We start from the raw sequence: 23,136 nt of genomic DNA, 5'->3' as shown, positions 1-23,136 counted from the left end.
AGACAAAGTGGAGTCGCAATTCAATGGCTCAGAAACTAGACATATATGGCAGGGTCTATAGGCAATCACAGACTACTAAAAGAAAACTAGCCACGTCACGGATACCGACGTCTTGCTTCCACACTAACTAAACACCTTCTTTGCCCACTTTGAGGATAATACAGTGCAACCGACGCGGCCCGCTACCAAAGACTGTGGGCTCACCTTCTCCGTGGATGACTCTTGCCCAGACGACATCCATAGCCGTGTCCTCAGAGCATGGCGCAGACCAGCTGTCGTGTTTACGGACATATTCAATCTCTCCCTATCCCAGTCTGCTGTCCCTAAATGCTTCAAGGTGGCCACCATTGTTCCTGTATCCAAGAAGGCTTATATAACTTAACTAAATAACTACTACCCCGTAGCACTTACTTCTGTCATCATGAAGTGCTTTGAGAGACTAGTCAAGGATCATATCACCTCCAACTTACCTTTCACACTAGACCCACTTCAATTTGCGTACCGCCCAAATAGGTCCAGAGACCATGTAGGGCCGCCCCTAGGTGGTGAAGATAGGAAACAACATCTCCACTTCGCTGATCCTCAACACTGGGGACCCACTAGGGTGGGTACTCAGCCCCTTCCTGTATTCCCTGTTCACCCATGACTACGTGGCCCTGCACGCCTCCAATTCAATCATCAAATTTGCAGACGACATAACAGTAGTAGGCTTGATTACCAACAACAACGAGACAGCCTACGGGGAGGAGGTGAAGCACGCGGAGTGTGGTGTCAGGAAAACAACCTCTCACTCAACGCCCAAACAAAAAAGATGATTGTGGACTTCAGGAAAAACCAGAGGGAGCACCACACTATCCACATCAATGGGACCGCAGTGGAGAAGGTGGAAAGTTTTAAGTTCCTCGGCGTACACATCACAGACAAACTGAAATGGTCCACCCACACAGACAGTGTGGTGAAGAAGTTGCAACAGCGCCTCTTCAACCTCAGGAGGCTGAAGAAATTTGGCTTTTCACCTAAAACCCTCAAACTTTTCCAGATGCACACTTGAGAACATCCTATCAGGAATCATCACCGCCTGGTACGGAAACTACACTGCCCATAACCGCAGGGTTCTCCAGAGAGTGGTCTGCACAACGCATCACCGGGGGCAAACTACCTGCCCTCCAGGACACCTACAATACCTGATGTCGCAGGAAGGCCAAAAAGATCATCAAGAACAACAACCACCCGAGCCACTGCCTGTTAACCCCGCTATCATCCAGAAGGTGAGGTCAGTACAGGTGCATCAAAGCTGGGACCGAGAGACTGAAAAATAGCTTCTATCTCAAGGCCATCAGACTGTTAAACAGCCATCACTAACACAGTGAGGCTGCTGCCTACATACAGACTTGAAATCATTGGGCACTTCAATAAATTGATAACTAGTCACTTTAGTAATACCACTTTAATAATGTCTCATCACATATGTATATAATGTAGTTTATACCATCTTTTGCGTCTTGTCTATGCAGCTCGGTCATTGCTCATCCATATATTTATAGGTGTGGATTAGGTAGTTGTTGTGGTATTGTTAGATTACATGTTAGATATTGCTGCAATGTCAGAACTAGAGGCACAAGCATTTCACTACACCAGCAATAACATCTGCTAACCATGTGCATGTAACCAATAAAATTGTATTTTATTTGGCATTACCTGTTTGGGAGTACTGGCACAGGCCAAGATGCTGTCAGACTCATTTACAAACTAATTGTCTGTCTGTCTCTGCTAGAATTTGACCACAATTTTATTGAACAGTATCCTGTTTTTTTGCCCATTTCAGCCTTGATAAGTTGTAAGTCACAATTGTTACAGCAAACCCCACAGTGGAAATGATCCAAATAATGTTGCCACTAAATGTAAGACTACAAAACTGTCAGGTGTAAGATACTGTATATATAAGCAGCCAGAGGATACAGGCAAAGCTGGTTGAAAATGTCAGTTTACAACTGGTTGTACTCTTGTTGTCATGAAGTCATTTCAAACAATTTTCCCTGCCTGCTGGCAGGATATATGATCTATTTATCACATGATCTAATCCATAATCCTCTTCCCTTTAAAATTCCACTGGATTAAATTGAATCAAGTGTTATTGGTTGCATACACTTCTTTAGCAGATGCTATTGCGGGTGTAGCGTAGCAAAATGCTTGTAAATGATTAATTGAGTTGTAATGAGATCAGATCAGGGACTGCACATGTCTCATATAAGGCTGTCGGCTGTCTAATTCTTTAATCTGGTTAGTACTTTATTCAGGCAGGTCACCCATGATACTGGCAGGGCATTGTGGACGGGGATGGTGGATGGGCGCAAGCATCTGGCTCTGGTTCAAAAGGTTGCATGTTTGAATCCAGCGATAGAAAGTTGTTTTAGATATTTTTGTTTTAATCCTATCCCAAACCTTAACCCTTACCTTAACCATTCGGAGTTAATGCCTAAACTTAATCTTAAACACTTTGAAATTTGACACTTGGAACAACTTTGAAATGTGTCATTTGAGAAACATGGGTGAACGTCAAATTCTAACGTGAGACTGTGAGAGCGTGTTGCCTTATTACCTTAGCAACTTGTTGAACTACTGTCAACAAAACCAGATATTGTCTGAATGAGAATGATTGCACCAGAGCTGAAAGACAGCAGCAAACATATTGTCTGTTTCTTTTGCCATAGAGCCATAGAGCCAGTTTATCTTTGAACTCTGACTTTCACATGCCACCTTGTGGCATAATTAATGAACACCACACTGTTTCGAAATGTAATTATAAACTGGGTGGTTCGAGCCCTGAATGCTGATTGGCTGACAGCCGTGGTATATCAGAGTTTTTACTGCACTAATTACGTTGGTAACCAGTTTGTAATAGCAATAAGGCACCTCCGGGATTTGTGATATATGGCCAATATACCCTGGCTAAGGGCTGTATCCCAGCACTCTGCGTTGCGTGACACCTAAGAACAGCCCTTAGCCGTGGTATATTGGCCATATACCACACTGCCTCGTTGCTTAAATATACCAGTGCACTACTTTTGACCATGGCCCATAGGGCTCTCAGGTAGTGCACTGTTTAGGGAATATGTTGCCATTCGGGATGTCCACTAGCTCTGTACCTTAGCCACGCTGTTTCACTGCTCCTCAGCAGTTAGTGAGGAACAGGGCCAGAGGGCACTACTTTAGAGGAAACTACAAACTCCAGCCAATAGAGAGGAGGAATCACACATCTGGTGACATTGCACTATCAGTAACAGAGCCAGTTGATCGTTCCTCTACTTTAGATCAACGTTTCCAAGGGGAGCTGTGAACTCTGACTTCCAACTGCCACCTTGTGGCATAATTGAGTAACACCGCACTGTCTCTAAGCGCAAGTGATATATATACAGCATGTTGTCAAGTGAAATAGATCAACCATAGCATCACGACATAAAATGTTCTGATCAGTTCATTATACAGTGAGAGTTAACTTTGGTTAAACTGTTCATTTTTCATGAGCTTGTTCTCAAAAGGGCTGATATATTTAATGCTTTAGTGCCATGTCACCACCACAACACAGATGTGTGTGACTGTGTGATTCCTCTTCCCTACTGGCTGGATATTTGAGTTTCCTCTGGCCATGTACCTCACTAACAGCTGAGTAGCAGTGAAACAGCAAGGCTAAGCTAAAGAGCTATATATAATGTCCCAACATCCACCATGTTGCCTACATAGTGCACTACTTCAGGGAACCTTTGTCATGGCAAAAAACGGTGCACTATTGAGAATCGGGTGCCATTTGGGGCGTTATCCTAGAGGTCCTCACCTTCCCACTTCCCCTCGTTCTCCTTGGCAACAGTCAGGTGACCGTGCAAGAATTCATTGAAACAAGCTTCTGTCTTCCTCCTCTTGTCTCCCTCGCTCACACTCACACTCACACTCGCTCCACTGCACAGGGCCGGGAGGACTGTGCTGTGTTGCATGACTCTGTCTGTCTGTGCTTTGCCGAATGCCTACATGACCACAAACCAGGAGAAGAATGAGCTCACGCAGACTCCGCTGCTCATGATCTGGGTGCCATGGTTGGGGATGGGAGGCTGCAAGCTAAATCGCAGGAGAGGCTGTAAGTGAGAAGAACCACTCAGCCTGGCTTTCTGTCAAGGTCTCTCTTTCTCTCTCTCTCGGTCTCTCTCTATTTCCCTCTCTCCTGTCTGTTTTCTCTCGCTTCTTTCCTCTCAACTTCTTAATTCATTCATTAGTACGAGTCATGGGAAAGTTATCTGAAACAACAGGTGGATGAGTGTTCAAGTGTTGCTCTTGTTGCCAAGTTAAGACTGATTGTTTCATATTGTGACACTCATATATCTATATAGCTTCCTTCTCTCCTCCCCATGCCCTGTGCGTGAGAATAAACTTCATCACGCCGATGGCAGGCATCTGTCTCTCAATGGAATAAGTGGGCCTTGGGATTACAGTGCTGCTCTCTGCTGTCCTACTTTAACACTGTCCCGTGACTTGCATGGATGGCACCATTGGCATGGATACTGTCAGTGGTGGAAAAAGTACTAAAATGGTTTTTAAAAATAAAGATACCTTAATAGAAAATGACTCAAGTGAAATAAGTAAAAGTAAAATACAACTTGAGTAAAAGTCTAATAAAAGTATTTGGTTTTAAATATACTTAAGTATTAAAAGTAAATGGAATCATTTCAAATTCCTTATATTATGCAAACCAGACAGCACACATTTTGTTCAAATTTTATTTACAGATAGCCAGAGGCATACTCCAACACTCAAGACATTAATTTACAAATGAAGCGTTTGTGTTTAGGTAGTCCGCCAGATCAGAGGCAGTAGGGATGACCAGGAATGTTCTCTTGATAAGTACACGACTGGGACAATTTTTTACTTGGGTGTCAGGGGAAATGTATGTAAAAAGTAGAAAGTACATTATTTTCTTCTTTAGTGAGGTACATTTTTTGTTATTACAGATACCCTCCAAAAAAACAACTTAAGTGTTTAAAGTATTTTTTACTTAAGTACTTTACACCACTGGATACTTTATGCCGACGCTGCAGTCAGTCACCATTCATACAGAGTACACAGGGAGGACCTGGATCATCCTTCTATATATCCTGGTTCTCCTACTGTAAATCATCCCGCTTAGGGGCCCGATTGTGACCCAGGTGAAGCGTATATGTCAATGGTCCCAAATGTTCTCATTATGCGTATTCTGACCTTGAATTTAAGCATGAGAATAGCATGCTATTCACCCGCTATTAATTCGGGGTGGAGATCTAAGAAATGACGGTGTGGCAGAGATGTGTATTCTGACCTTGAATTAATTCCCTAAGAATTCCACCACCTTTCTGCGAGAGGAAATAATGAATGTTTTTAAAAATAGAAATTACACCATTCTCCATGCAATGTAATTTACAACTTGATAAGAGCTTGGTTAATGAGTAAGCCGTTTGGATAGGGAATTGTATACCTAGATGACACTTGTTTTAAATCTCTTTAACCTTCTAATCGCTAGAGACAAATGTGAAATCAGTCCTATGGCAGCAAACTAAAGCATATCATATCAACTTTCCCACAGTAAAGTTTATAAAATGCTGTGACATTATAGAGAATTTAAATTGTACGGCCCTTTTAACTTGCAGGAATGGGCACTCTCGAATGTTATATATTCTAGGCTATCAGACTTTCTCTGTTTCCTATTTCTATCATGTTAAATATTAGCCACTATTAGTATCGACCGTCAGTAGGCTAGAGTAAGTGGAGCTGCTTAAATTTCTGAAATGAGAAATTATATCTGGAGTTTATGGATATATGCAGTTTGAGCTTGACTTTATTGACTGGTCTAATATATCCCGTGGAACACTTCTGTTTCAGTTTTTGTCTTTCTATGATGAAATCGCATGCTGAACAAGATGCTGGTATTGTACTGTCCTCAGGGTGGTGTTGTCACCCATGTGACTGACTGCATGGGATACTCTGTGGTGCTCAGGGTATAGTGAGGTAGGACTACACTCTCAAAGGAGTTGACTAATTACTTGGGCCATGATTATTATGCAGAACACATTTGTATACCTCTGGTAAGACATAGCATGGTAACAATGATGACTCAATCAATTCCATTGGGAGATCTTGTATTTCTATTATTATTTAGTTAACCTTTATTTAACGAGGCAAGTCAGTTAAGAACAAATTCTTATTTACAATGACAGCCAAACCCTAACCCGGACGATGCTGGACCGATTGTGCACCGCCCTATGTGACTCCCAATCACGGCCAGTTGTGATACAGCCTGGAATCAAACCAGGGTCTGTAGTGACGCCTCTAGCACTGAGATGCAGTGCCTTAGACTGCACCTCCACTCAGGAGCAGATCTGATAGGTGTGCCCTGGTTTACTGATATTTTAGCTCTCTCTCCCCTGGTGCCCTCTCTTGATGAGATGGTGAGAGCATTATGCTTGCGCACACACACACACACACTTGAATGTAGTGTTTACTCCCACCATTGAGTTGTGCCGTTGTCAAAGTGTTCATAGATAACCCTTCTATTTACCCACCAGGCATGTACAATAGATTCCTATGGTGTTTGTCTTGTTTATCCCCAGCCTCCGTGCCTCAGTTCACCAACTCCCCCACTCTGATTGTGATGGTTGGACTGCCTGCCAGGGGGAAGACATACATATCCAAGAAGCTCACCCGCTACCTCAACTGGATAGGGGTTCCCACAAAAGGTCAGTTTACACACACTAGCCAAGTTCAATGATCTGAGGGGTGCTTGAATGCCCATGCACGTCACTGAGGACTGGAGTTGATGGTCTTTCACTCTCCGGCCCCTATTGTCTATCATCTTATCGTCTAGTCTTCAACTTGGGCCAGTATCGCAGGGAAGTCCAGAGCTACAAGAGCTTTGAGTTCTTCAGACCGGACAATGAGGAGGCCATGCAGATTCGCAAGTACGTGATGCTGCAGGTTTGACGGGTTGCTCTGTCTATGTTATGAAGCTATGGTTGCGTCTGAACTAGCACCCTATTTCCCTATAATGCTAGACTTTTCCACTACCTTTTGTGCGTGGTCAAAGTAGCAGTGCACAACAGTATATAGGGAAAAGGGTTCACAGCAAATTTGCAAGTGTTCAAATCTCGGTGTTGAGGTAAATATTTTTGAGTGCTATATCTGAGTGTTGATTCTAGTGGGGTTAACACCAGGGAAATTGACACCACGTGGTGAATATATGAAGTGTTTTTTTCAATCGCAGTGGAATCAACATTGCATGGTGTTATGACTCGACTGTGTTAAGTTCATTTCCGTTAACTAGCCTAGTGGTTAGGGTGTTGGAGTGCCAGTAACCGAAAGGCTAGTGGATCGAATCCCCTGAACAAGGCAGTTAGCCTAGAAACAGTGGGTTGTCATTGTAAATACAAATTTGTTCTTAACTGACTTGCCTAGTTAAATAAATTACATTTTAAAAACTCTTAGTAAAAAACACATGGGAGGGTCTTCATTATCATATTTCCCAGCATGCTTTGTTGCAGGTTTACTTTTATAATAATTAGTTTTAATATCTGTGCTTCCTCATGCACATTGATTTATTAATTTATATTAAACAATACAATTTGTAGGGGTTGGACTTATTGTTACCGAGATGGTTGTTCCAGTTTAGATGGGTTGGGTAATCTTATTTGTCAAGTCCTTCACCTCACCCCATTTTGAATGCAGGTTGTGGGTGATAAAATATTCCAATTGCTGAATATCCTCCCTCTGCTTGGATTTCAATAGGAATCACTAATCACTTCACAAACCAGTGTATTGTGACTTGCATGTCTGATGTGGCCCGTAAGACAGGATTTTCAGACCACAATGTTGAGGATAACTAGGCCATAACTAAAGGCCTTATGAAATGTTTAATATATGGTCACATTCACATTCACTAACAAAAAAATCTCATAACACTGAGAACGTCTAACAGCATCAACTCTAAAAGTGTTAATTGAACTTGTTAGGGAACCACACCAGGGGTGTGTAAAGGAGACGGACGCTGTTAAGATGGTGCCGAAGAGGATGGCTGACGTTTTACATGCTCCTAACCATTAGTGCTATTTTTTATATTTTTTATATGGTTTATATTTTTGTACTTATTATGTACATAATGTTTCTGCTACCGAAAATAACTTCTGGACATCAGAACAGTGATTACTCACCACAAAGTGGAAGAAGCTTTTTCCTTTAACGAGCTCTCCCGGGAAAAGGCCCAAATCCTCATCATTTGCACGAAGAAAATATGGAGGAAAAGAGGATGCAGGTCGGGCTGCCTTCTGAGAATCTGGCGAGCGAGTAAACTCCCACTGCCATCCTACTTGCGAACATGAAATCATTGGAAAATCAAATGGATGACTTACGATTATCCTACCAATGGGACATTAAGAACTGTAATATCTTATGTTTCACCAAGTCGTGGCTGAATGACGACACGGATAATATAGAGCTGGCGGGATTTTCCATGCACCGGCAGAACAGAGAAGCTACGCCTGGTAAGACAAGGGGTGGGGGTGTGTGTCTTTTTGTCAATAACAGCTGGTGAGCGATGTTTAATATTAAAGAAGTCTCAAGGTATTGCTTCGCTGAGGTAGAGTACCTTTTGATAAGCTGTAGACCACACTATCGACCAAGAGAGTTCTCATCTATATTATTCGTAGCTGTCTATTTACCACCACAGACCGATGCTGGCACTAAGACCGCACTCAACCAATTCTATAAGTCCATAAGCAAACAAGAAAATACTCCCCCAGAAGTGATGCTCCTAGTAGCCGGGGACTTTAATGCATGGAAACTTAAATCAGTTTTACCACATTTTTACCAGTAGGCACATGTGGAACCAGAGAAAAAAAAAACTTGAGACCACCTTCACTCCACACACAGAGATGCATACAAAGCTAACTGCCTGTTCAGGGGCAGAACGACAGATTTGTACCTTGTCAGCTCAGGGATATGAATTTGCAACTTTTTGGTTACTAGTCCGTCGTGTCGTGTTTCCCTCAGATGCTGCGTGGTGAGCAGGTGTCTGAGTCTGCTAGGTTCAAGTGCCTTCCCGAGGCAACCTGCAGTTCTTGATCAAGTCTCCAGTCTGTTCTCGTCATTACGAGTAGAATTATGCCTTTTGATTGTAAAGTTACTTTACTGGATTAAAGACTCTGTTTTCGCCAAGTCGCTTTTGGGTCCTCATTCACCTGCATAACAGAAGGATCCGACCAAAGAATGGACCCAGCGACTACAGATGCTCGTAACACTGCCGTCGAGATCCAAGGAGCCATGCTCGGCAGACACGAGCAGGAATTGTCTGCTGCTCGCCATGCCGTGGAGAACCTGGCCGCTCAGGTTTCCGACCTCTCTGGACAGTTCCAGAGTCTTCGTCTCGTGCCACCTGTTACTTCCTGGCCTGCCGAGCCTCCGGAACCTAGGGTTAATAACCCACCTTGCTACTCCGGGCAGCCCACGGAGTGCCGCTCCTTTCTCACCCAGTGTGATATTGTGTTCTCTCTCCAACCCAACACATACTCTAGCGAGAGAGCTCGGGTTGCTTACGTCATTTCACTCCTTACTGGCCGGGCTCGAGAGTGGGGCACAGCTATCTGGGAGGCAAGGGCTGATTGTTCAAACAATTACCAGAACTTTAAAGAGGAGATGATTCGGGTTTTTGACCGTTCAGTTTTTGGTAGGGAGGCTTCTAGGGCCCTGGCTTCCCTATGCCAAGGTGATCGATCCATAACGGATTACTCTATAGAGTTTCGCACTCTTGCTGCCTCTAGTGACTGGAACGAGCCGGCGCTGCTCGCTCGTTTTCTGGAGGGACTCCACGCAGTGGTCAAAGATGAGATTCTCTCTCGGGAGGTTCCTTCCAGTGTGGACTCTTTGATTGCTCTCGCCATCCGCATAGAACGACGGGTAGATCTTCGTCATCAAGCTCGTGGAAGAGAGCTCGCGTCAACGGTGTTTCCCTGCTCCGCATCGCAACCATCTCCCTCCTCTGGCTCAGAGACTGAGCCCATGCAGCTGGGAGGTATTCGCATCTCGACCAAGGAGAGGGAACGGAGGATCACCAACCGCCTGTGCCTCTATTGCGGATTTGATGGACATTTTGTCAATTCATGTCCAGTAAAAGGCCAGAGCTCATCAGTAAGCGGAGGGCTACTGGTGAGCGCTACTACTCAGGTCTCTTCATCTAGATCCTGTACTACTATGTCGGTCCATCTACGCTGGACCGGTTCGGGTGCTACATGCAGTGCCTTGATTGACTCTGGGGCTGAGGGTTGTTTCATGGACGAAGCATGGGCTCGGAAACATGACATTCCTTTCAGACAGTTAGACAAGCCTACGCCCATGTTTGCCTTAGATGGTAGTCTTCCCAGTATCAGATTTGAGACACTACCTTTAACTCTCACAGTATCTGGTAACCACAGTGAGACTATTTCTTTTTTGATTTTTCGTTCACCTTTTACACCTGTTGTTTTGGGTCATCCCTGGCTAGTATGTCATAATCCTTCTATTAATTGGTCTAGTAATTCTATCCTATCCTGGAACGTTTCTTGTCATGTGAAGTGTTTAATGTCTGCCATCCCTCCCATTTCTTCTGTCCCCACTTCTCAGGAGGAACCTGGCGATTTGACAGGAGTGCCGGAGGAATATCATGATCTGCGCACGGTCTTCAGTCGGTCCCGAGCCAACTCCCTTCCTCCTCACCGGTCGTATGATTGTAGTATTGATCTCCTTCCGGGGACCACTCCTCCTCGGGGTAGACTATACTCTCTGTCGGCTCCCGAACGTAAGGCTCTCGAGGATTATTTATCTGTGTCTCTTGACGCCGGTACCATAGTGCCTTCTTCCTCTCCGGCCGGGGCGGGGTTCTTTTTGTTAAGAAGAAGGACGGTACTCTGCGCCCCTGCGTGGATTATCGAGGGCTGAATGACATAACGGTTAAGAATCGTTATCCGCTTCCCCCTTATGTCATCAGCCTTCGAGATTCTGCAGGGAGCCAGGTGCTTTACTAAGTTGGACCTTCGTAACGCTTACCATCTCGTGCGCATCAGAGAGGGGGACGAGTGGAAAACGGCGTTTAACACTCCGTTAGGGCATTTTGAGTACCGGGTTCTGCCGTTTGGTCTCGCCAATGCGCCAGCTGTTTTTCAGGCATTAGTTAATGATGTTCTGAGAGACATGCTGAACATCTTTGTTTTTGTCTATCTTGACGATATCCTGATTTTTTTCACCATCACTCGAGATTCATGTTCAGCACGTTCAACGTGTTCTACAGCGCCTTTAGAGAATTGTCTCTACGTGAAGGCTGAGAAGTGCTCTTTTCATGTCTCCTCCGTTACTTTTCTCGGTTCCGTTATTTCCGCTGAAGGCATTCAGATGGATTCCGCTAAGGTCCAAGCTGTCAGTGATTGGCCCGTTCCAAGGTCACGTGTCGAGTTGCAGCGCTTTTAGGTTTCGCTGATTTCTATCGGCGTTTCATTAAATAATTTCGGTCAAGTTGCTGCCCCTCTCACAGCTCTTACTTCTGTCAAGACGTGTTTTAAGTGGTCCGGTTCCGCCCAGGGAGCTTTTGATCTTCTAAAAGAACGTTTTACGTCAGCTCCTATCCTCGTTACTCCTGACGTCACTAGACAATTCATTGTCGAGGTTGACGCTTCAGAGGTAGGCGTGGGAGCCATTCTATCCCAGCGCTTCCAGTCTGACGATAAGGTTCATCCTTGCGCTTATTTTTCTCATCGCCTGTCGCCATCTGAGCGCAACTATGATGTGGGTAACCGTGAACTGCTCGCCATCCGCTTAGCCCTAGGCGAATGGCGACAGTGGTTGGAGGGGGCGACCGTTCCTTTTGTCGTTTGGACAGACCATAAGAACCTTGAGTACATCCGTTCTGCCAAACGACTTAATGCCCGTCAAGCTCGTTGGGCGTTGTTTTTCGCTCGTTTCGAGTTTGTGATTTCTTACCGTCCGGGTAGCAAAAACACCAAGCCTGATGCCTTATCCCGTCTGTTTAGTTCTTCTGTGGCTTCTACTGATCCCGAGGGGATTCTTCCTTATGGGCGTGTTGTCGGGTTGACAGTCTGGGGAATTGAAAGACAGGTTAAGCAAGCACTCACGCACACTGCGTCGCCGCGCGCTTGTCCTAGTAACCTCCTTTTCGTTCCTGTTTCCACTCGTCTGGCTGTTCTTCAGTGGGCTCACTCTGCCAAGTTAGCTGGTCATCCCGGTGTTCGAGGCACTCTTGCGTCTATTCGCCAGCGCTTTGGTGGCCGACTCAGGAGCGTGACACGCGCCGTTTCGTGGCTGCTTGTTCGGACTGCGCGCAGACTAAGTCGGGTAACTCTCCTCCTGCCGGTCGTCTCAGACCGCTCCCATTCCTTCTCGACCATGGTCTCACATCGCCCTAGACTTCATTACCGGTCTGCCTTTGTCTGCGGGGAAGACTGTGATTCTTACGGTTGTCGATAGGTTCTCTAAGGCGGCACATTTCATTCCCTCGCTAAACTTCCTTCCGCTAAGGAGACGGCACAAATCATCATTGAGAATGTGTTCAGAATTCATGGCCTCCCGTTAGACGCCGTTTCAGACAGAGGCCCGCAATTCACGTCACAGTTTTGGAGGGAGTTCTGTCGTTTGATTGGTGCGTCCGTCAGTCTCTCTTCCGGGTTTCATCCCCAGTCTAACGGTCAAGCAGAGAGGGCCAATCAGACGATTGGTCGCATACTACGCAGCCTTTCTTTCAGAAACCCTGCGTCTTGGGCAGAACAGCTCCCCTGGGCAGAATACGCTCACAACTCGCTTCCTTCGTCTGCTACCGGGTTATCTCCGTTTCAGAGTAGTCTGGGTTACCAGCCTCCTCTGTTCTCATCCCAGCTTGCCGAGTCCAGCGTTCCCTCCGCTCAAGCGTTTGTCCAACGTTGTGAGCGCACCTGGAGGAGGGTGAGGTCTGCACTTTGCCGTTACAGGGCACAGACTGTGAGAGCCGCCAATAAACGCAGGATTAAGAGTCCAAGGTATTGTTGCGGCCAGAGAGTGTGGCTTTCCACTCGCAACCTTCCTCTTACGACAGCTTCTCGTAAGTTGACTCCGCGGTTCATTGGTCCGTTCCGTGTCTCCCAGGTCGTCAATCCTGTCGCTGTGCGACTGCTTCTTCCGCGACATCTTCGTCGCGTCCATCCTGTCTTCCATGTCTCCTGTGTCAAGCCCTTTCTTCGCACCCCGTTCGTCTTCCCTCCCCCTCCCGTCCTTGTCGAGAGCGCACCTATTTACAAGGTACGTAGGATCATGGACATGCGTTCTCGGGGACGGGGTCACCAATACTTAGTGGATTGGGAGGGTTACGGTCCTGAGGAGAGGAGTTGGGTTCCGTCTCGGGACGTGCTGGACCGTTCACTTATTGATGATTTCCTCCGTTGCCGCCAGGATTCCTCTCGAGTGCGCCAGGAGGCGCTCGGTGAGTGGGGGGTACTGTCATGTTTTGTCTTAGATTGTCTTGTCATTTTGCTTTTCCCTCTGTTCATTTTCCCCCTGCTGGTCTTTTTAGGTTCGTTCCCCTTTTTCTCTCTCCCTTCCTCTCTCTCTTCTCTCTATCGTTCCGTTCCTGCTCCCAGCTGTTCCTATTCCCCTAATCAATCATTTAGTCTTCCCACACCTGTTCCCGATCCTTTTCCCTGATTAGAGTCCCTATTTCTCTCCTTGTTTTCCGTTCCTGTCCTGTCGGATCCTTGTCTATTGTTCACCGTGCTGTGTCTATGTATCGCCCTGTCGTGTCGTGTTTCCCTCAGATGCTGCGTGGTGAGCAGGTGTCTGAGTCTGCTAGGTTCAAGTGCCTTCCCGAGGCAACCTGCAGTTCCCTAGGGAATAACAAGGCTACCCTGCCGCCCTGTGGCAGGGCTTGAAAACTATTACGAACTACAAAGGGAAACCCAGACACGAGCTGCCCAGTGACGCTGGCCTACCCGACAAGCTAAATGCCTTTCATGCTCGTTTTGAGGCAAGCAACACTGAAGCATGCACGACAGCACCAGCTGTTCTGTATGACTGTGTGATAATGCTCTCGGAAGCCGATGTGAGCAAGACCTTTATACAGGTCAACATTCACAAAGCCGCGGGGCCAGGTGGATTACCAGGACGTGTACTCAAAGCATTCGCGGACCAACTGGCAGTGTCTTCACTGACATTTTCAACCTCTCCCTGACCGAGTCTGTAATATCTACATGTTTCAAGCAGACCACCATAGTCCTTGGGCCCAAGGAAGCGAAGGTAGCATGCCTAAATGATTACGGTCCTGTAGCACTCACGTCTGGAGCCATGAAGTGCTGTAAAAGGCTGGTCATGGCTCACATCAACAGCATCCTCTCGGATACCCTAGACCCACTCCAACTCGCATACCGGCCCAACAGATCCATAGATGATGCAATCTCAATCGCACTCCACACTGCTCTTGGACAAAAGGAACACTTATGTGAGAATGCTGTTCATTGACTACAGCTCAGCGTTCAACACCATAGTGCCCACGAAGCTCATCACTAAGCTACCCTGGGACTAAACATCTCCCTCTGCAACTGGATCCTGGACTTCCTGACAGGCCGCCCCCAGGTGGTAAGGGAAGGCAACAACACGTCTGCCACACTGATCCTCAACACTGGGGCCTCTCAGGGGTGTGTACTTAGTCTCCTCCTGTACTCCCTGTTCACCCACGACTGCGTGGCCAGGCACGACTCCAATACCATCATTAAGTTTGCGGACAACACAACTGTGGTAGGCCTGATCACCAACAACGATGAGCCAGCCTATAGGGAGGAGGTCAGAGAACTGTCAGTATGGTGCTAGGACAACAACCTCTCCCTCAATGTGAGCAAGACAAAGGAGGTGATTGTGGACTACAGGAAAAGGCCCCCATTAACATCAACGGGGCTGTAGTGGAGCGGGTCGAGACAACGAACTATCATGGTCCAAACACACCAAGACAGTCGTGAAGGAACAAAAAAAACTTTCCCCCCTCAGGAGACTGAAAATATTTGGCATGGGTCAACAGATCCTCAGAAGAGTTTCAGAAGAGTTTCAGAAGAAACTTCTGAAACTTCCCCCTTGTTTCTAGCCATTTTGAGCCTGTAATTGAACCCACAAATGCTGATGCTCCAGATACTCAACTAGTCTAAAGAAGGCCAGTTTTATTGCTTCTTTAATTAGCAGTTAACAGTTTTCAGCTGTGCTAACAATTCCAACAGGGTTTTCTAATTATCAATTAGCCTTTTAAAATGATCAACTTGGATTAGCTAACACAACGTGCCATTAGAACATAGGAGGGATGTTTGCTGATAATGGGCCTCTGCAGGCCTATGTAGATATTCCATTTTTTTAAATCCGCCGTTTCCAGCTACAACAGTCATTTACAACATTAACAATGTCTACACTGTCTTTCTGATCAATTTGATGTTATTTTAATGGACAAACAATGTGCTTTTCTTTCAAAAACAAGGACATTTCTAAGTGACCCCAAACTTTTGAACGGTAGTGTGTCTGCTCCTCTTGTGTTGTTCCCTGAAGTTGCATTGTTTTGTCGTGTTTCTGTCCAGACGCTGTTCTTGTTCCGTTGCATGTCCGTCTATATTGAATGGTTCACTCCCTGTACCTGCTTCTCATCTCCCGCATTGGGCGTTACACTATTAGAGAGACGGTGAAAGAGACAGTTCCTCAGTTTAGGGTTCTGTAATGTTGATTGGAGATGAACAATGTTTGCACTTCTGTGCCATGTCACTCAGCTGTGATTATCCAATTAAATGTAAATGTATCCATACAAGATGTGGTTTGAAAATAATAAACATGAATACAATGGCATCAATACTAAGATGAGGCACATTCACTTAGCAGTAACAAACAAGATACAACTCATCTGTTATAATAATCCAATGACTGAAACTAAAATACAAGTAGCTAGCAACATTACACTAACCAGCTAACAATTACAGGCGAAAATAAAGCTTGCATAAAAACGAGACACATAATGCTGTAATAATGATGAAAATATTCTTAAACTATTGACAACTATCATCGGAGAAACGTATACCTTACATACAGTTTTGGTACTCGCGTACAGTGATTAATAAATTGGTCAGAAAGAAAATAATGTCCAAAACTGACATTTGTGTTCACAGCAGTAGGTGGCGAGCTGCACTTGGTAATGCACTAAACACTCTGCCAGCCTGTGATAGCTGGGACGTCATCATTGAGTGCATAAAGAAACAGGCTTTCTTACACTGTGGTTGTTAAAATTCTGATCTCAAATTTGTGGTGTGACAATTCGGACACAGTCTATAGCAGCGTTCTCCTACTGCACCGGCCAATGTTTGCGTGCCCACGTCATCAGTTTTGTCATCGACTGACAAATTGCTATAACATATGATGTGGTTAGCTGATACATAAAATACCTGTCCAGGTATTGTAAGATCTGGCATGCATCAGCAACGCCTGGGCAGAGGAAGGCTCCTTAGGACTGTGGTGGTTTATGTGTAGTATTATGTAACAATTGATTTGCTATGTCCTTTTGTGTTGTACGATTTACCTTCTCTGTGGTTTGTTAATCCAATGATTTCGCCCTGTATTTTCTTTCTCAGGGCCTGTGCTTCAAATGCCCTTAAAGATGTAGTTATCTACTTCTCAAAGGAACATGGACAAGTAGCTGTGAGTAAGAGGACAACTTAAAACTGTCCCTCTGAGCTGACAGTCGACAGACACACACCATACCTCATATATGAGTGAAAATGACAGTACTCAGGGCATTGAACTTCACGCATACTGTACAGACACACTGGACATCAAATACTGTACACTCCCAAGGTCCTCCTGGGTAAAAAGGGATTATGACCACTATGGGAGTTACAGATGAAATAATGGTTAAATAAATACACTGTGCCCACTGTTCCTCCTAGCATCAGAGTTCCTCCTAGCATCAGAGTCCACAAAGTTCTGCGACAGTGAGTGGAATGTCCTCTTCCCTCCAGGTGTTTGATGCCACCAACACAACACGGGAGAGGAGGGTCTCCATTGTGAGCTTTGCCAAGGAAAAAGGCTATAAGGCAGGTTCAGGTGCAGGCAGTCCTGTAACTGCTACTATATATCATTAATAAACAACTGTTCTACAACTGCACCAGCTAGATACATATTCAGATGGTGATATACATTAAACCTCAATTTTGAACTCTAGAAAAAAAAAACTTTGGAATAATGAACACTGCTCACTTTCTCTGAACAACTGAATTTTCCTCACAGGTATTTTTTGTGGAGTCCATTTGTGATGATCCAGACATCATTGCACAGAATATCGCGGTGAGAAAGTCTCCTCTCAAACTTCACTCTCAAATACCAGAGGGTTCTATGTTTCTAAGATGTTAAACTCTACACTGTGACACTGACATTTGTCCCAGGATGTGAAGGTGAGCAGCCCAGACTATCTGAACTGTGACAAGGAGGAGGCACTGGCAGACTTCCTGAAACGTATCGAGTGCTACAAGCAAACCTACGTGCCATTGGACGATGAGAAAGACAGGTAGAGTTCTGTCCTTGATGCTTCCGAGATTATGCCAACCAGCCTGGTCCCTGATCTGTTTGTGCTGTCTGGCCAACTCCTGTATGGTCATTGCCACAAACAAATCTGGGACCAAGCTTTACGCTAACAGCTGTTCTCCATGAATTAGAGAAAGAGTAAGAACTCAACTGAAAAAAAGACTTGCTTAACAAAAAATCCATCTCTTCTTCTGTCTCCTTATATTTCCCCTACATGTAATCGTGTCATGCACCTGTCGGAGAGAATAATTGTCTCCCTATGTGGCTCTCTCTATATTTCCCCTACAAAGGCGCCTGTCTTACATCAAAATCTTCAACGTGGGCTCTAGGTACCTGGTGAACTGTGTGCGGGACCATATCCAGAGCCGGATAGTCTACTACCTCATGAACATCCATGTCACGCCGCGCTCCATCTACCTGAGCCGCCACGGGGAGAGCAATATGAACCTGCTGGGTCGCATTGGGGGAGACTCCGGACTCTCTCCCAGGGGTCATAAGGTCAGTAGGCCACACAGGTTCGGTCTTTATGACATGTATCTCGCCCCCCCAGAACCTAATCCGTGAACATTCTAATGTTAAGGCTGTCAACAGAGACTAATATGACATTATTGTTTTAATCCAGATATACAGTGCATTCGGAAAGTATTCAGACCCCTTCCCTTTTTCCACATTATTCTACGTTACAGCCTTATTCTAAAATTGATTAAACGCCCCCCCCCCCCCCCCCCCCCTCATCAATATACACACATACACACAATACAAAGCAAAAACAGTTTTGTGCAAAAAATAAATACAGAAATTAAATATTTAATTTACATAAGTGTTCAGACCCTTTTACTCAGTACTTTGGCAGCGATTACAGCCTTGAGTCTTCTTGGGTATGATGCTACAAGCTTGGCACACCTGTATTTGGGGAGTTTCACCCATTTTTCTTTGCAGATCCTCTCAAGCTCTGTGAAGTAGATTAGGGAGCATCACTGCACAGCTATTTTCAGGTCTCTCCAGAGATGTTCGATCGGGTTCAAGTCCGGGCACTGGCTGGGCCACTCAAGGACATTCAGAGACTCCTGCAAGCCACTCCTGCATTGCCATGGCTGTGTGCTTAGGGTTGTTGTCCTGTTGGAAGTTGAACCTTCGCCCCAGTCTGAGGTCCTGATCACTCTGGAGCAGGTTTTAATCAAGGATCTCTCTGTACTTTGCTCCATTCATCTTTCCCTCAATCCTGACTAGTCTCCCAGTCCCTACCGCTGAAAAACATATCCACAGCATGATGCTGCCACCACCGTGCTTCACCGTAGAGATGGTGCCAGGTTTCCTCCAGATGTGACGTTTGGCATTCAGGCCAAAGAGTTCAATCTTGGTTTCATCAGACCAGAGAATCTTGTTTCTCATGGTCTGAGAGTCCTTTAGATGCCTTTTGGCAAACTCCAAGGGGGTTGTCATATGCCTTTTACTGAGGAGTGGCTTCTGTCTGGCCACTCTACCATAAAGGCCTGATTTGTGTAGAGCTGCAGAGATGTCCTTCTGGGAGTTTCTCCCATCTCCACGAGGAAGTCTGGAGCTCTGTCAGGGTGACCATCGGGTTCTTGGTCACCTCCCTGACCAAGGCCCTTCTCCCCCGATATCTCAGTTTGGCAGGGCGGACAGCTCTAGGAAGAGTCTTGGTGGTTCCAAACTTCTTCCATTTAAGAATGATGGAGGCCACTGTGTTCTTGGGGACCTTCCATGCTGCAGACATTTTTTGGTACCCTTCCCCAGATCTGTGCCTCAGCAAAAATCCTGTCTCTGAGCTCTACGGACAATTCCTTTGACCTCATGGCTTGGTTTTTGCTTTGATATTGCACTGTAAACTGTGGGACCTTATATAGACAGATGTGTGCCTTTCCAAATCATATTCAATCAATTTGAATTTACAACAGGTGGACTCCAATCAAGTTGTAGAAACATCTCAAGGATGATGGAAACGGGATGCACCTGAGCTCAATTTCAAGTCTCATAGCGAAGGGTCTGAATACTTATGTAAATAAGGTATTTCTGTTTTTTATTTTTAATACATTTGCAAAAATGTGTCAACCTATTTTCACTTTGTCATTATGGGTATTGTGTGTAGATTGAAGAACATTTGTTATTTAATCCATTTTAGAATAAGTCTGTACCGTAACAATGTGGAAAAAGTCAAGGGGTCTGAATACTTTCCAAATTCATTGATGAGTTGTTCTATTGTTCCACCCAATGCCTTAATGTATTAATGTATTAGTCCCACCCTTGAGTAGACAAGAGAAAGCCATAAAGCATGGTGCATGTGGCATTTACAATATGTCTAAGAGAGTTAGGTTGAAAGAACAAATATACAGTTTTATTATCTGCAAAGAAAATGGACAATAAAGCAAAATATTATGTAAACAATCACCCCCATTCCCTGTGAACATGGTCTGCCCCTGTAGTATGCCACTGCCCTGGGAACCTTCATAAAGAGCCAGCATATAAAGGATCTGAAGGTGTGGACCAGTCATATGAAGAGGACCATCCAGACTGCAGAGCATCTGGGGATCCCCTATGAGCAGTGGAAGGCTCTCAACGAGATTGATGCAGTAAGTCAATGTTTACTTCTGAGTTTAAGCTTACATTTTATGTGAGTGTATATACAGTTCACAGTGAATGTGTGACCAATTGGGTCACCTGTACACCATAAGACTGTATGTAGTAGCCTACTGAGCTAAAGATAAGGCATTAACCCGATGAGCTAACGGAAGTTTTCGGGTCTCAGGATAGGTTACTCATCATAGTGCGTGCCTGTACCACTCATTGACCACTTCCTTGCACCGTCCGTTCCTCGTCAGGGTGTGTGTGAGGAGATGACGTATGAGGAGATCCAGGACAACCACCCAGAGGAGTTTGCACTGAGAGACCAGGACAAGTACCGCTACCGTTACCCCAAGGGTGAGGTAGGACCCGTCTTAATTCACCACACATTCCATTGCTCACCAAATACACACAAAACATACATACACTGTACATTACTCTCAGACATACTGTAGCGACCTTAGTACTGTACAGACCCTAGAGATCTTAGTACAACACCTAGCGATCTTACTCCAACACCCAGCGATCTTACTCCAACACCTAGCGATCTTAGTACAACACCTAGCTACTACCTTGTCAAGAGATTTGAATCTGCCGGTGAAACAGCTAAGGTGTTGGACTGACAGTTGCAGGAACCCACTGAGTTCGAGTCCCGGTCGGGGCTATCATTCCAATTTGCAACAATACTGTAATGAAATATTTCAGGTGACACTTGGTGGATGGTGGATCTGAGTGACTGGGGAAGATAATTCATAACATACCCATATTATCTGTCTCTGGGTTGATTCACAATGCTGAGCCAAGCTGAGCTGGAAAGGCAAGAAAGAAAATGTATTGCATGGTATGGTTCAGGTTGGTGCAATAGTGGGGAAAAGTATTTTTTGGTCCGATTCTTTTTCTTCTCTCTACTACAGTCATATGAAGACCTGGTCCACCGTCTGGAGCCAGTGATTATGGAGCTGGAGAGACAGGAGAATGTGCTGGTTGTGTGTCACCAAGCTGTCATGCGTTGTCTGTTGGCCTACTTACTAGACAAAACCTCAGGTACAGTTGGACAACAGTTCAACAATACATGGGTTTATTTGGTATTGTCTTAAGATAATGACGCTTGTCAGGTCAAAGATGATCTCAGCACCCAGAACCAAATCTTGCATGTGTGCTGGCTGCAAGGCTGTCAGGAGAGACTAGGTCTTAAGACGTACATCCTTTTCTCTCCCCAGACGAGTTGCCATACCTAAAATGTCCTCTTCATACGGCGCTCAAACTTACACCGGTGGCCTATGGTAAGTTGTTGTCAAATGAATAATTTCAGAATTTCAAATTCACTCATGGCTCTTTCGCTCCTGATACAGGATGTAAAGTGGAGCATGTTTTCCTAAATATTGAGGCAGTCAACACGCACAGAGAGAGACCTGGGGTGAGCTTTACAAAACATGTACATTTATTGCAAGCACAATATTTGTTTATTTTTTATAATAGATTCCACAAATCTAACACTGACTCCATTTGTTTTATTGTTGTTGTAGAATGTGGACGTATCTAGAGACCCAGAAGAGGCCTTGAAGACTATTCCTGACCACTTTTGAATATGATTTAGAGCAGGGGAGGCCAATTCCAGTCCTCGAGGGCCTGATTGGTGTCACAGTTTTGCCCCAGCCCCAGCTCACACACCTGACTCCAATAATCACCTAATCATGATCTTCAGTTTAGAATGAAATTTGATTAATCAGCTGTGTTTCCTAGGGATGGAGAAAAAGTGTGACACCAATCAGGCCCTCGAGGACTGGAGTAGGCCACCCCTGATTTAGAGGAGATGGACTCTAGGACAATAATGATGCTATTAACATTATTTTCAATCAGTTATGACTGCGTACCTTTTCAGATTAAACCTTGTCAAAGGCAGCAAGGGGCAAAGGGGGGGGGGAAGACAAGGGAGAAGACTGGATGAATACAAGATCAAATATGACAAACCCCACTGCATATGGAAACACTGAGGGGGAAAATTGACTGATTTCTTCCTCCTCCGTGGCAACTTACTGAATGAGCATGTGTTGTTTATTGACCTATAATGTACAAGCAATATGCCTCGGTCTGCTCACTCTGACCCTGGTGTCTCATACCAGACATTTACTGAGGCGCAGTCAGACAGGTGGTGTCAGAAGTAGTTTGGCATAGTGTGAAAGTGGCCCAACATGTTGTCAATCAAACATTTTCCCAGGCAATTCTTACATTAGGCTGCAGGATAAATGATCATACTTAATTGAAAGTAAAGCTCAAAAGGTAATCCATTCTATTGAAGTGTTATAGGTCTAATGCAGCTGTTTTTATTTGTTTTATGTACCTTACTGTGATTGTTTAAAAACCATTTTTTAAAGAAACAAAAATAGATTCTTAGCTAAGACTGGTTTCTCAAGCAAGAATGATGATAGGACTGTCCGTGAGTAGTCTGACTGGGGAAGGGAAAACTGAAAACTAGATGTTATTTAGCAGAGAGGTTTGGAACTGGCTTTGTTATTGGTCTGTTAACTAATTTGCCACCTGGAGACGTCACCAGGCAGGACAAACTCCATCCCACCAAAACAGGCTGAAATTTCAGGCAGTCTTTTCGAACAGTTCTTACACTAAAAGGAGATTATCATCTAGCAGATGCTCTTCTCTAGAGCAATTTACAGGAGCAATTAGGTTTAAGTGCCTTGCTCAAGGGCACATCAACAGATCTTTTACCTAGTCACCTCCAGGAATTTGAACCAGCGACCTTTCAGTTACTGGTCCAACACTCTTAACCGCTAGACTACCTGCCACCTCATTCCCACAATTTCACAGTATTATTCCAACCTCATAATGTGGAAATATATAAAACACAGGGAAATCACATTTGACTGTACTGGGCCTTTAAATGAATAAAGAAATATTATATTTGGAGACATTTTGTGATTA

At 44.9% G+C, this 23,136-nt stretch overlaps 1 protein-coding gene across 3 annotated transcripts in view; it reads left to right on the top strand.

Moving 5' to 3' along the window:
* LOC124046031 (6-phosphofructo-2-kinase/fructose-2,6-bisphosphatase-like) overlaps positions 1-23,121 on the top strand; it is a 28,513-nt gene extending 5,392 nt beyond the window's left edge. Inside the window, exons 2-14 of one of the 3 annotated variants that reach the window (XM_046365972.1) lie at positions 6,630-6,755; positions 6,884-6,977; positions 16,668-16,734; positions 17,055-17,129; positions 17,323-17,379; positions 17,478-17,599; positions 17,907-18,114; positions 20,061-20,207; positions 20,457-20,561; positions 21,114-21,243; positions 21,420-21,482; positions 21,552-21,616; positions 21,726-23,121. In XM_046365972.1, the coding sequence (XP_046221928.1) occupies positions 6,630-6,755; positions 6,884-6,977; positions 16,668-16,734; positions 17,055-17,129; positions 17,323-17,379; positions 17,478-17,599; positions 17,907-18,114; positions 20,061-20,207; positions 20,457-20,561; positions 21,114-21,243; positions 21,420-21,482; positions 21,552-21,616; positions 21,726-21,785 (1,319 nt within the window). In that variant the 3' untranslated portion in view covers positions 21,786-23,121. Of the gene's footprint in view, positions 1-3,962; positions 4,130-6,629; positions 6,756-6,883; positions 6,978-16,667; positions 16,735-17,054; positions 17,130-17,322; positions 17,380-17,477; positions 17,600-17,906; positions 18,115-20,060; positions 20,208-20,456; positions 20,562-21,113; positions 21,244-21,419; positions 21,483-21,551; positions 21,617-21,725 lie in introns of those variants that run through there. The other 2 variants (XM_046365973.1, XM_046365974.1) reach the window with 2 other exon arrangements.
* The last annotated feature ends 15 nt before the right edge of the window (positions 23,122-23,136 follow it).

Source organism: Oncorhynchus gorbuscha, linkage group LG10, assembly GCF_021184085.1.
Source record: "Oncorhynchus gorbuscha isolate QuinsamMale2020 ecotype Even-year linkage group LG10, OgorEven_v1.0, whole genome shotgun sequence".
Classification (NCBI taxonomy): Eukaryota; Metazoa; Chordata; class Actinopteri; order Salmoniformes; family Salmonidae; genus Oncorhynchus; species Oncorhynchus gorbuscha.
The sequence above is the reverse complement of the archived record's forward strand: the minus strand, read 5'-3'. Positions and strand labels throughout refer to the sequence as shown.